Source organism: Myotis lucifugus, unplaced genomic scaffold (genome assembly GCF_000147115.1).
Source record: "Myotis lucifugus unplaced genomic scaffold, Myoluc2.0 scaffold_99, whole genome shotgun sequence".
Classification (NCBI taxonomy): Eukaryota; Metazoa; Chordata; class Mammalia; order Chiroptera; family Vespertilionidae; genus Myotis; species Myotis lucifugus.
In genome coordinates, this window is record NW_005871147.1 from 3,466,298 (window position 1) to 3,479,681 (window position 13,384).

Below are 13,384 nucleotides of genomic sequence, written 5' to 3' on the forward strand. Positions count from 1 at the left end.
TTCATAGTGTGTTTCCAATTTAGTCTGAACACTTTTGATTAGGACTTGGGATTTAAACATTGCAGACTGTTTTCATTTTAGAGAACAGTGCAAGAGAAGCTGTTGGGACCAGAACATAAGTGCTCTTGTTCAAGAAAAGAAAGATATGTGGCAGAGGAGGCACAAGGTAACAGTATTTGGAAATGGTGCCCATGAAAGTACTTTGGAAAAGACAAAGCACAGTAATGCAGGGGACTTTAGACTTTACCAAAGCAGCTACACCATTCTTTCCCCTAGTCTTTTAACTTTAAAAGTCTAAAAAATGAGTGATAAGACCTGCTGAAATTCTGCTGACCTTCATAGTACACAAAACTCTGGATTTGAGTTACAGTTTAGCTCTGCCTCTGACAGTAGGAATTGGAGATATGGGTCATAAGCTTCTTTGTGTTTCATTTCCTCATATGAATGGTGGGATCAAATTCAGTCTTTCAAAAAAACAAAAACCAACATGACACATCATTTATCTTAAGCACTCTTAAAACAGTTACAAGAAGTAAAATCAAATTTTTAAAAATAAAATCAATGTTTAGACAAAGTTCCACCTTCACTTGGAACAGCCAGCACTGGCTTCAAGTACAAATGTACTGAATTTGTACATTTTTCCTTTTACCCACTTGTGACTTACAACATGCTGTTCTTGTCTGGAATGTCATTTCCTGTGTAAAGTCTTATCTGTTCAGCTCAATGGACAAGAGAGCCATGCTTCCCTTAAGGCTTAAGTTTCCTCTTGGTACTTAGGCGGTATTTTACTTAAAGCTTTGTTAAAGCCATTACCATATAATCATATAACTTACAGAATTAAGACTGTTTCCAGCTCATAAACTTTGGCAATTTGTGCATTTATTTAACAAATTTAACAGAGTTTACTCTGTAACCGATACTATTACAAGTGTTAGCAAATTATACCCACTTATTTTATGCACATTTCTACAGTTTGAAAATTCAAGGCAAATTACTCATTAGGATAGCTATTACAGCACATGATTGGTGGGAATATAAAATGATGCATGTGCTTTGGAAAATGGGTGGTTCCTAAAAAACTAAAAATAGAATTACCATGTGACCCAGCAATCCCTTGTCTAGGTAATATATCTAAAAGAATTTAAAAACAGGATTCAAACTGATACTCATACACCCATGTTCATAGCTTTCACAATAACCAAAATATGGAAGCAACCCAAATGTCCATCAACGGATAAATGGATTTTTTAAAAAATATATATTTTATTGATTTTTTACAGAGAGGAAGGGAGAGAGATAGAGAGTTAGAAACATCGATGAGAGAGAAACATCGACCAGCTGCCTCCTGCACATCTCCCACTGGGGATGTGCCCGCAACCCAGGTACATGCCCTTGACCGGAATCGAACCTGGGACCTTTCAGTCCGCAGGCCGACGCTCAACGGATAAATGGATTTTTAAAAACATGGTATAAACTACATATAATGAAACATTATTCAGCCTTAAAAAGAAAGGAAAGCCAACACATTCTACAACACAGATGAACCTTGATGGCATTATGTTAAGTGAAATACACCAGTCACAAAAAGAAGGGGAAGAAGAGTAAATACTGTATGATTCCACTTATGTAAGGTATGTAAGGTAGTCAAACTCCTAAAACATAAAGTAGAATGGTGGTTGTCAGAGCTAGGAGGAGGGGGAAATGGGGAGTGGTTGCTTAATGGGTATAGACTTTCAGTTTTGCAAGATGAAAAAGATCTGGAGATCAGTTGCACAACAATGAATATACTAACACTACTGAACTGTACATTTACAAATAAGGTAAAGTTGAGTTACCACATTTTTAAAAAATTTCAGGGCAAAGGCTTTCGACTTGTATAAGCAGTTAAATCAGACATGATACATAAAGTTTGAAAAAATCTGATCACTTTTCAATGCTTGATAAACCTCAGCTGTGATTTATTTCTGGATTAGAACATTGATGTAACATGTAGAAGTTGATTTAAATTCCGGCTCAGCACAGAATCAGGCTTTGTTTTTCAGTCTTGGTGTTATTTAAATACAGGGGCTGGGAGTGGAGGGTAAAAGTAGGTATACAGATGTGAGTACATGAAAGATTATTCTTGCATTTATTACCACTTTCCATACAAACAATTGTAAACCTACTTTTGCCCCACCCTGTAGTTTATTTTTCTTTCCTGTTATTGGCTGTGACCCATTGTCAGTCCACATTCTGCATCTGTTATGTTGGTGTCAGAATAACCGCCCTTGCTGGGTGGTTCAGCTGATTGGAGCGTGGTCCCATACACCAAAAGGTGGCAGGTTTGATTTCTGGTCAGGGCACATACTTAGGTTGCGGGTTCAATCCCTGGTGGGGGTGGGGTGGGGAGTACTGGAAGCAACTGCTCCATGTCTCTCCCCCTTTCCTCCCCTCCATCCCTTCCACTCTATCTAAAATCAATAGAAAAACACCCTCAAGTGAGGATTAACAAGAGAGAGAGAGAACAAACGATACCAGGAGAAGCAATAGATTGTGCTTTGTGGGTTACTTATCTTTTGTGGAAATGCTTTGGCCACATATTTGTGTTATTAGTGTGTGGGGAGTCTGCTGCTGTGAGGGTCATAGGTCTGAGTTCTAGTGCCACTTCTGGTGTTGACGCCCTATACAACTTTGGAGAAGTCACCTTTTTTCTTGGGCTTCTTTCCCCCCATCTGAACCAGGAGTTGGTTCGATTAAAAGCTCTATTTGGGTTTGTTCATTCACTCATTTATTCATTTTTTCAATCAATCATTCATTCTACAAATGTTTAAGTACCTACTACATGCTGGGTACTATCGTAATTGCTTGGGATATAGCAATGAAATAAAACAGACAAAAAGCTCTGCCCTGTGGAACTTACATTTTAGTGGGAGAAGACCATCAATAAATAAATAAAATCAGTCCTAGCTGGTTTTTCTTAGTTGATAGTGTCAGCCTTCGGACTGAAGAGTCCCAGGTTCTATTCTGGTCAAGGGCACATGCCCGGGTTGTGGGCTTGATCCCCAGTGGGGGGCGTGCAGGGGGCAGCCAATCAATGATTCTCTCTCATCATTGATGTTTCTGTATCTCCCTCTCCCTTTCCTCTGAAATCAATAAGATATATTAAAATAAATAAAATCATAAACTAAATTATCTAATATTTGAAGGGTATAAGTGCTTTAGGAAAACAAAAACTGATATTTAGAGTGTGTGGGGGGGGCGTGTTGGAATTTAAAACAGAAGGACAGGGTAGGCTGCACTGAACAAAGATTTGAGAGCAGTTAAGGAGTTAGCAAGTGGGTATCTTGAGAAAGAACATTCCAGACAGAGGAAACAGCCAGTGGAAAGGCCCTGAGGCAGGAGCATGCATGACAAGTATGAGAATGCCAGGATGAGGGCAGAGAAGTAACACGGACAGTAGCACATACTTTGGCTTATAGCACATACTTTGGCTTTTAATCTGCATGAGGTAAAGAGCTGTTGGAGGGGTTTGTTTCTTTCAATACTTTATTTAGGTTCACAGCAAAACAGCAGAAAGTACAGAAATTTCCTATATACCGCCATCCCCACGCATGCATAGCCTTCTCCACCGGAGTGGTACATTTGTTACACTTGGTGAACCTACATTGACACATCATAATCACTCAGTGTTTATGTTAGGGTTCACTCTTGTTTGCACATTGTATGTGTTTGGACAAATGTACAATAACATGTATCTACCATTCTAGTATCATACAAGTGTGCTACTAGTATCCTGTGCTGTTGGAGGATTTTGAGTTGAGCAATGTCAAGTGATCTGCCCTTTTGGAATTCTGAGATCCCACTGAATTTAAGAGTTAAGGGTGCCAACGCCATGCCTCACCTATTGTCCATTTTGCCTTCAGGCCTCCTGATTGTCCCCAAAGCGGATAGCTCCCCCACTTCCTCCTAGCCTCCATCTCTGCACACCCCTGCCTTGGTTGAAAGAGTAAGTAGAGACCCATAATTCCTCTAGGTGGCAGTGCTGCCTCACACAGGGGACGCCTTCCTGGACCTTCCTAAGTGAAATCTCTCAGGAGTAGAGAAAATCGGAGACCTCAATTATCAGGGACACACCCCTCCAGCCTGCTTGCCCTTGTCTCAGTGTAGGGATCACCCAAGGCAGGTTCAAGTGTGGCCAGTTGTTAAAAGCCAGAAGTCTGTTGTTTTTTTGTTTGTTTGTTTTTAAATATATTTTATTGATATTTTTTACAGAGAGGAAGGGAGAGGGACAGAGAATCAGAAACATCGATGAGAGAGAAACATCGATCAGCTGCCTCCTGCACACTCCCCACTGGGGATGTGCCCGCAACCAAGGCACATGCCCTTGACCGGAATCGAACCTGGGACCCTTGAGTCCGAAGGACGACGCTCTATCCACTGAGCCAAACCGGTTAGGGCAGAAGTCTGTTGTTTTTCATGTGAAATGTACTGAGTTCATATTGGTAAGTAATCCTTTTTTAAATGTTTTATAAACAAGTAGACACCATAAGTGGCAACTACAGCACATCAATGGTCTGAATGCAGCACACAGGCTGCTGATTTTTTAAAAATATATTTTATTGATTTTTTTACAGAGAGGAAGGGAGAGGGATAGAGAGTTAGAAGCATGGATGAGAGAGAAACATCCATCAGCTGCCTCCTGCACACTCCCTACTGGGGATGTGCCCGCAACCAAGGTACATGCCCTTGACCGGAATTGAACCTGGGACCCTTCAGTCCGCAGGCCGACGCTCTATCCGCTGAGCCAAACCACTCAGGGCCAGGCTGCTGACTTTTTTACCGCTGGTTTGAATCACCTTCCTGGCAAAGACTACTGTTGTTGTTTCTTCTTTGGTCTGCCTCTGCCCTCTCTCACTTCCATGTGTTTTGCTCACAGTCTCCAGAGCATCTACCCAATCCCCAGGTCACAACAGCCCAATTTGGCTGCTTGACATCTCCCTACCACTGCCCTCCCCGACCCCTCAAAGTTCCCCCACAAGGTTAAATCCAGGCGATTTGGGCAGGCTGCCAGACTTCTCACTCTCTGACCCCAGGCCCACTCCACTCCCCATGCTCGCCTCTGGCAAGCGCACATCAGCTTCTTTGTTACTCCTGAGGCCTTCCCCAGGCCCCTGTATTCACCCCGATGTAATGTCTATTCACATGTGTCTCCCCACTAGACTGTGATGGCCCTTGACATAAGTGACCACTTCTTATTATCTGTGTATGTGCGGGGCACCTGCCACTCAAAAGGTGGCTGGCAAATGTTTTTAAATAAATTTAAAAAATGAATGATGCTTGTTAGCCAAGTAAAATAGAGCTGTCTTAAGGATGCTTTATTTCCCATCCCATTTATGCACAATTAAGACCCAAGCATCCTTTTGATAAAGACAAGTTTATTCTTTCCCCTCAGAGGTCCCCGTCTCCCCAGGTGCAGAGGTCTGAAGACAGACATGTGCTCTGGGACCCAGGGCGAGCTGTCCCTCTGCTCCAGCCAGGTCTTCTTATGGGTTGGTCTCTGGGGTTTCTGGGGCTTCCTTAATCCTCTTTCTCTTGAGTTTTGGTGTTTGATGAAGTTTCCTTAAAGAACCTGAAAAAGGGAAGGTCAGAGACAGCTCTGATGACATTACAAGTAATAAGAACTTCAGTCTGTAACATTTGGGGAGCAGTGGTAGAGATCTAAAGAAACGAAAACAAAATCTTACTTCCAACCTATGTCCCTTATTTTTTTCTCACAGAAATCTGTGGGGTAGTTTACAGATGCGGGATCTCCCCTAGCCACAGAGTAAGGAAATGGCCTGCCCATTGCCTCATGAGAGAGAACCATCCATCAGCTGCCTCCTGCATGCCCCTCCACTGGGGATTGAGCCCAAAACCCAGGCATGTGCCCTTGACCGGGAATCAAACCAATAACCTCTCAGGGCATGGGACGATGCTCAATCAACTGAGCCACACTGGCCAGGGCAAGACCCATGTTTCTTGACATCTGGCTAGACTGATTCCTCCCCACTCCTCTCTCTGTTTCATGTTCCAGTTCCCAGTACTTTAGTGCTGGACTGTTTGCAAACACCATTGCCATTGTTTTACTTAAGAACGGACATAAACATGGTGCCAAAGAAACACCATGCCTGTTACCTTTAATTGCATAGATAAAACTCAGCTCATCATGGGGGGGTCCATCAGATAGTACCAGTATAGTATCTGTTTTCTTATGTAACACATACAGGAAGAACATAACCTTATCTCTAATGTCTCCTAGCTCCCTCCAAAAATTTTTTTAACATGAATTCATCTAGACTTTTGATCCAAAGTCCTGTTTATAGATAGAAGAGCAAGCTTAAAAGATGCCAAAAGAAAGAAACAAGAAAAAGTGGAACATTCTACTGAACAATAGCCTGAGTTCTTCAACAGGTCAGGGAGTAAGAAAGGGGGTCTGGCCAAAACCGGTTTGGCTCAGTGGATAGAGCGTCGGCCTGCGGACTGAAAGGTCCCAGGTTCGATTCCGGTCAAGGGCATGTATCTGGGTTGCGGGCACACCCCCAGTAGGAGATGTGCAGGAGGCAGCTGATCGATGTCTCTCTCTCATCGATGTTTCTAACTCTCTATCTCTCTCCCTTCCTCTCTGTAAAAAATCAATAAAATATAAAAAAAAGGGGGGGGGTCTGTTAGGGTAAAAGAGACTTATAGCCAGGTGGGATGCATGAAGTTTAGGAAACCAGTGCAAAAGACTTTTGGGAAATTTTAATATGGAGTATTGAATCCAACAAATAGATGAAGTAAAAATATTGACATGGAAGGTTGATAAGTTAACTGAAGAACACAAGTTCGAATCCAAAGTATATACATTATAGTCTTGGCCAGGTAGTCAGGTGGTTAGAGTGTTGTCCCAATATCCCAAGGTTTTGGGCCCCAGTCAGGCCACATACAAGAATCAACCAATGGCCTGGATGGCGTGGCTAGGTGGTTGAGCATGGACCTATGAATCAGGAGGTCACGGTTCCATTCCCTGTCAGGGCACATGCCCGGGTTGCGGGCTTAATCCCCACTGTGGGGCGTGCAGGAGGCAGCCAATCAGTGATTCTCTCTCATCACTGATGTTTCTATCTCTCACTTCCACTCCCTTCCTCACTGAGATCAACAAAAAATAAAAAGAATCAACCAATGAATGCATAATAAGTGGAACAACAAATTGATGTTTCTCTCTCTCTCAAAAAAAGAAAACCCCACAAAAAAGGGTATATACACAGTGATCTCATTGTGGTTCAAATAGATGTTTTACATACATAAAAAAAACATTTGGTAAGTGCTAGCTGTGGTGATGACAATGTGCTGTTTATATTTTCTTATTTTTGCTTATCTGTATTATCTAACTTTCTATGTTATGTTTATGTTTATAGTAATAAAACATTATTTTGAGAATTGCATGAAAGCCAAACTTCTTAACCTACCATACAAGGGTTTTCCCTTGTTACCCATATCTTGCACATCTCCATCCTGCTCTTCTATCCACCTCTAAACCCAGACTGTCTGCTCATTGCCCCTCACCTCTGCACACACCTTTGTTCCCCCCTCTTCTCTCTTCCCCACTTCCTCTCCTTATCCCTTTCTTTAATGCCTGTCCCAAATTTACCTCCTCCAGACAGCCTGTCCTACCTTTGCCCTAAGGCCTCAGATTGGTCCTTGGTAAGAGAAGGATAATAATACTGAGCTCCTCGGGATGCTGTGAGGCCTAAGTGAAATTATGAGATACATAATTTCATCTGATTCATGGATTGCTTGGCCTAGATCATCTTAAGACAGACTGGTCTTCATTCCATTATAGGTTTCACTTCCCCAGTTTTAACTGTAGGCACCGGGGCCAGGGCTCACACAGAGCCCAGGCAGGATTCTGGGTCTTAGTAGCTGCCTAACCCATGCTCACTGCATCTGACCTGCTCTCCCATTCGGTCCAGCTAGACTAGGGGACAAGGCCCCAAGGGTTGCTCATCTGCATTAGCCCCAGCTAGCCGGCCTTCAGAGGAAACACCTGGGTCCAACTTAGGACCATGCTCTGAGGTCCTAGGGAACCCTATTTGCCTCCACTTTCTCCCCCAGGAGCTAAATAAGAGCAGCTCACTGGCCCCAGAAGCCAGTTCCAGAAGGGTGAGGAGTGGGTGGCTCCAACATCTCTTTGCACCTCACTGCACAGAAGAGGTCTTCATAGGTTCCAACCATGGCTGGGGCTCCTCCCTATCCCCACAGCCTCTGTTCAGAGTCAGGCAGTGCAGTCATCACCGAGGCCAAAGCTGCTGGGAAAGCCATCCTCTGGCCTTCTGGGAATGAGTGCCCTCCCTTAGCCCATACCCCACCCAACACCTACAGTGGGTGTCCTGCTACTAGGACCCTTCCTGGGAGTCCCCACTTATGGCCACTAGAAACAGATGGGAAAGTGACTCCACTTAAATGTTAACTGAAAAATGCAGAATTCAAAACGGTAGGTATCATGAGAGGGGGAAATTACACAGAACACCAGAGGAAACACACCAAAACAACAATAGTCATGGCCTCTGGGTGCATCCCTCTTCTGATTGATACTTATCTGTGCATCTCATACTTTCTATAATGAGCATACCTGCCAGGAGGGGGAGGAAAAGGAGAGAAAACAAAGGGGAGAAAGGGAAAGAAAATGGACAGAAAAAGAAATGCAGGGATGAGAAGCAATGGAAAGGAGGGAAGTGGCAAGGGCCCTCCTCCAGGCACTCTCCACATGTCTAGTGGGCATCACCTCTCCTCACATGGACCCTGGATCTCGGCTCCGCTAGCAGGGAGGCCTCGCCGCTGGGGGCCTGCATCTTGGATAGCCTCTCCTTCATGCCGCTGATGTTACTGTGCAGCCCCCAGGCGCTGCAGAGCTTGGGCAGATTGTCCTCCTGGTCAGCCAGCAAGCAGCTCTCGGGAGCGTCCAACGGGCAGAAGGCTGCCTGCAACGGGGACGTAGTATTCAGAAGAGTGTGGAGAAGTGCGGGGCCCGAGTTCCAGTGCCAGCCATGCCCTTGTTGGGAAACTGCTGCGGTCTGGCTGCACCAAACATCTGCCTCGCCAGGAGGATGGATGCAGCACAGAAAGGGTCATGGAGACATGGAGGCCAGGCTGCCAACCGTCTGTTCCCGGGTGGTTCTTTACTTTGAGGTAGGTCCTCCATTTCTTTTTTTGAGTTACAGTGTTTTATGTGTTTGTAGTGAAGCAATTTTTTTTTTTTAAAAATAAGCCCTTTGCAAAATTAAAACTGAGAGCCTGAAAATATCTTTTGAAATTTTCCTGGCCGGTGAAACCCAGGAATCGCTAAAATGGCAGCTCCTGGTGTTCAGAGGGGGAATCACTGAACCGATCCACCCACTGGTGTTCAGAGGAAGAGCCGTTGACCCAGAGAGGAAGAGGGTTTAGTTGACACTGCACAGCTAGAGAGTATGCGGGGGTGGGGTATGGGTGGAGGGTGGGGGGAGGGTAGGGGACGGGGGGATGGTGTTGGGGGTGGTCGGGCATGGTTGGTTAGAGCAGGGCCTCCCTCTGTGCCAGTTGCTTGAACTCTGCTCTTGGAACCCTACATGCACACCAACCAGCCCTCAGCGGGGCCCAGGAGCAGCTTTCCCGAGCCTCTCACCAGGAACTTGGTGTTCTGGTTGTTCTTGGTGTACTTGTAGAGTCTGAGAAGCTGCTTTGCCTCCAGCTCTGAGAAGAGGGAGACGAATCTCCAGAGCATCCTACAGGGAGAGACCTGAGGCTGAGGGAAGGTAGAGCACAGCCCTGTCCCTCCAGGACCCACCCAGGGAAAAATGGGCCACGGGCTGTCTCCTGGGTTTTTGGTTGGGGGAATGGAAATATGGGGATTTTCTAGACCTTGACTACCCTGTGCTGGTGATGAGCACCCACACCACACAGAACCTGTGCAATCAGAGATCACTGTCTTCAGGGGCAGAGAGTTTTGTGTCCTCTGTGTGTACAGCTGTGGCGAATCAATGCCGCCCGGAGTGACTAGAGAACCTGCTCTTTCCACCCCACCTTCCCCATGCTCACTCCAGGATCCTGACTCTTTCACATCAGGATGAGGGACTAGGGGATCTTGACTGAGGTGTGACTTGGAATCTAGAGGGGGTGACCCAGGAGTGGGTGTAGGGGAAGGGCCAGGAGGCTGCCCTACTTCTTCCAGTGCTTCATTTCCCAGGCTCGGCAGTAGTGCTTCAGAAAGGTGTTGATGTGGTCGCCTAGGACCACAAGGCTCTGCTTCATATACTTTAGCTTCTTCTTCTGGGGAAGGTCCTGGGGCAGGGACAACTTTCGCAGGCACTTCTTTAATGGCCTTAGACATTCTTTACACTGAGGAGGCAACAAGGGAAGTGAGGAGCCATTCAAGAAAAGAAGAAAAGAAGAGGCAGATGGGCCACCCCAGTAACCAGAGGTTAGTCCAGCTGCAGCCCTCAGGACACATGTTAAGTAAGGAGGCTCCAGTCAATGTCCTACCCCACTTCTTTCCCAAGAGTGTGACAAATCAGGCAATGAGCTGTGGGTCTGAGGCCTGCCAATTTCTAGCCCAGGTTTCCTGATGTGTGGGGAGCAGGGACCAGGTCCTGGGATGGCCCCTTACTCACAATTCTGAAGGTACACTGGTCCAGGCCCTTGGCATGGCACACAAGTGAGTCTCCAGCAGGGATGGTGCTGGAGCTCTTCTGCAAGCAGGGTCCATCCATCACCTGGGGGGAGACGGGGCAGTGGTCTGCTGGGGGGCTTTTGCTCCTGAGGGGCAGTGCTGGGCAACCACTGAGCCAAATGCTAGCCAAAGCCTTTCTCCATTTTCCCTATGACTTTTTCCTTGACCCAGCCCTGAGACAAGTGAGTTCTGGGCAAAGAAACCCATCTCTGAGAACCCCTGCTTAGAAAACCTAGAATGGCCCAGCCAGTGTAGCTCAATGGTTGCGTGTCGACCTATGAACCAGGAGATCACAGTTCGATTCCCGGTCAGGGCACATTCCCAGGTGTGGGCTTGATCTCCAGTGTGGGGTGTGCGGGAGACAGCCGATCAATGCTTCTCTCCCATCCTTGATGTTCCTGTCTCTCTCTCTCTCTCCCTTTATCTTCCTCTCTGAAATCAATAAAAACATATATATATACTTAAAAGAAAAAGAGCCCTGGCAGGTTTGGCTCAGTGGATAGAGCGTTGGCCTGTGGACTGAAGGGTCCCGGGTATGATTCCTGTCAAGAGAACATGACCGGGTTGCAGGGTTGGTTCCCAGTAGGGGGTGGCAAGTGCAGGAGGCAGCCAATCGATGATTTTCTCTCAACATTGATGTTTCTCTCTCTCTCTCCCTCTCCCTTCCTCTCTGAAATCAATAAAAAATATTTTTAAAATAAATAAAAGTGAGTAAGAAAATAAGAGTTAACCTAAAATAAAATTTTAAAGAAAAAGAAAACCTAGAATGCCCAACTCATTTTCAAAAATAATAACTATAGCATAGTACAGTAGCTAACTTTTCAAAGCACTAGGTAAACATTAACTCATTTTATTCACTCACAAGTTCTGTGAGCTTAGATATCATCATCCCCCCTGGTTACAGATAAGATCACTAAGGCACCAGGGGAGTTAAGTAACTCCTTGGCGGAATGAGCAGGGATTCATTTACTCATTCCTTCAGTGAACATTTGTTGAATACCTAAGTCTCAGGCCCACCTCTTTCTGTCCCTAACCCTTAGAATCATGCCATGCTAATGGGCACTCAGAAAAAAAGTGTGATGGTGATGGTAATGGTGAGAAGGAATTTTCTGACAGAAAAAGTGGGGCAAAGAAATCTAATTAATGAAAATAAAGTGACTTGAAGGCAGAGCACAGAATTAGATTGACAGGGTGGAATTTGTGCCCGACCTTTTAAAAACCTCTCAGAAAAGTGAGTATTAATTCCTGCCTGTGTTCAGGGGAACAAGAAAGATCCAGGCCCAGACCATTCTGAAGGGAGAGATCAGGGAAAGGGAGGTTAGTAGATGGAAAGGGTACAGGACCCAGGTTCCTCCAGGCCCCAGAGACAGGAGACTCTGGCTGATCAACATTATAAAGTACATCACACACACACACACACACACACACACACACACACACACACACACCATGAGGTCCCTTGTGTCTTCATATCCAACAATCACCTTACCAGGAATCTTCCCATCATCTTGCCAGTAGTATATGTCCTTGATAAACAATTTGAATGAATTAACCTTCTCTTGTTCTTTTGGTTTCTTGCTAACTCATGTACCTCACCAGTTTTCCCTCTCCCCCATCTTACTTGAATTTCGTAGTCTCCGTTTTCCAAAAACAGCCCTTCCAGGGCCCTCCTTTCCTCCCTCCCACCCTCCCTCCCATCCTCAGCCCCACTTCACCTTCTCTAGCGGTTTGTCCTCTCCATCCCCTTGCCCATCTGAGGACTCCATCTCAGCAGGTGTGCCAGTGGGCTCCAGAGTGGCTCTCCTTCTGTGCCCCCAGGCTCTGACCTACTGCTCCTGTGACCTCAGTGTCTCAGGGAGTGGGCGGGCTGGCTCCAGAACCCCGGGCAAAACCATGGCAACTGCCAACACAGAGCCCTGTGCCCCTCCCCCGCCCACCCCTCATTCCTAGGGGTGGCCACCAGCCTTCTCCTTTAGCGGGACCTGGACCAGGGAAGTGAGCGCGATGTGCTGGGGAAGACCAGGTGTGCTGGGAGCGCAGCTGGCCAGGGGAGGCCGGCACCCCTTTTCCCAAGAGGCTGTCAGATGCTGTTGATTTTGGAGTAATTTTCCTGCGTGTGTCCCATGCATGCCTCCTCGGGTACACCGTGGGCTTCCCGAGAGTGAGGACCAGGGTTTGTAACATTCCTTTCCGGATTCGGAACAAAGGGCTAGAAGGTGCCCTGAGAGAATGGAATACAGTCGCTCTCTATTGAGCTAGAGCTTCTCTTCCATGGGGGCGCCTCCGGGAAGTTAATAAGCGCTGGGTGCTGGCTGGGTGGTGGTGGTGGTGTTTTCAGGGGTGTGTACAAAAATGCTAGCCTCCGTACACTACCTCAGTTAACCTCCACAACAGTCTTCCCTGGGATAAGGTGCCAGGAGTGACCCCGTTTGGCAGAAGAGGAGCCCAGACGTAACTTGCCTCAAGTCCGCAGCCACTAGGTGGGGCGGCGGCGCTGTCAATCTGACTCCGGCCGCTCTGGTTTCCCCACCGCGCCGCCCTCGGGGTCTGGGCGAGCGTTTCCGTGGGCCGCCTGGTCCGTGGGTCCTCGGGGCCTCCCTCGAGGACGTGGCAACGGCGCCCCCGCGCGTCCTTCATCAGGGCGCACGGCGGGTTACTGAGACCGTTGCAGCCTTCGCTTTC

At 46.6% G+C, this 13,384-nt stretch overlaps 1 protein-coding gene across 1 annotated transcript; it reads right to left on the reverse strand.

Annotated features, from left to right (window-relative positions):
- Positions 1 to 5,248: 5,248 nt before the first annotated feature.
- On the reverse strand, positions 5,249 to 12,468 carry CUNH17orf64 (chromosome unknown C17orf64 homolog). Its single transcript, XM_014458676.2, has 6 exons — positions 12,418 to 12,468; positions 10,644 to 10,745; positions 10,196 to 10,371; positions 9,659 to 9,758; positions 8,783 to 8,978; positions 5,249 to 5,608 (listed from the first exon to the last, which is right to left on the reverse strand). Exons 1-6 carry the CDS (start codon positions 12,466 to 12,468, stop codon positions 5,523 to 5,525), a joined length of 711 nt encoding a protein of 236 aa, XP_014314162.2. The 3' UTR covers positions 5,249 to 5,522.
- Positions 12,469 to 13,384: the final 916 nt, after the last annotated feature.

Coding starts and splice junctions, on each gene's coding strand:
- CUNH17orf64 (XM_014458676.2), bottom strand. CDS start 12,468: ATGGAGTCCTCAGATGGGCAAGGGGATGGAGAGGACAAACCGCTAGAG. Junction 10,746..12,417: donor AGGACAAACCGCTAGAGAAG/GTGAAGTGGGGC, acceptor GTCTCCCCCCAG/GTGATGGATGGACCCTGCTT. Junction 10,372..10,643: donor ACCAGTGTACCTTCAGAATT/GTGAGTAAGGGG, acceptor TTGCCTCCTCAG/TGTAAAGAATGTCTAAGGCC.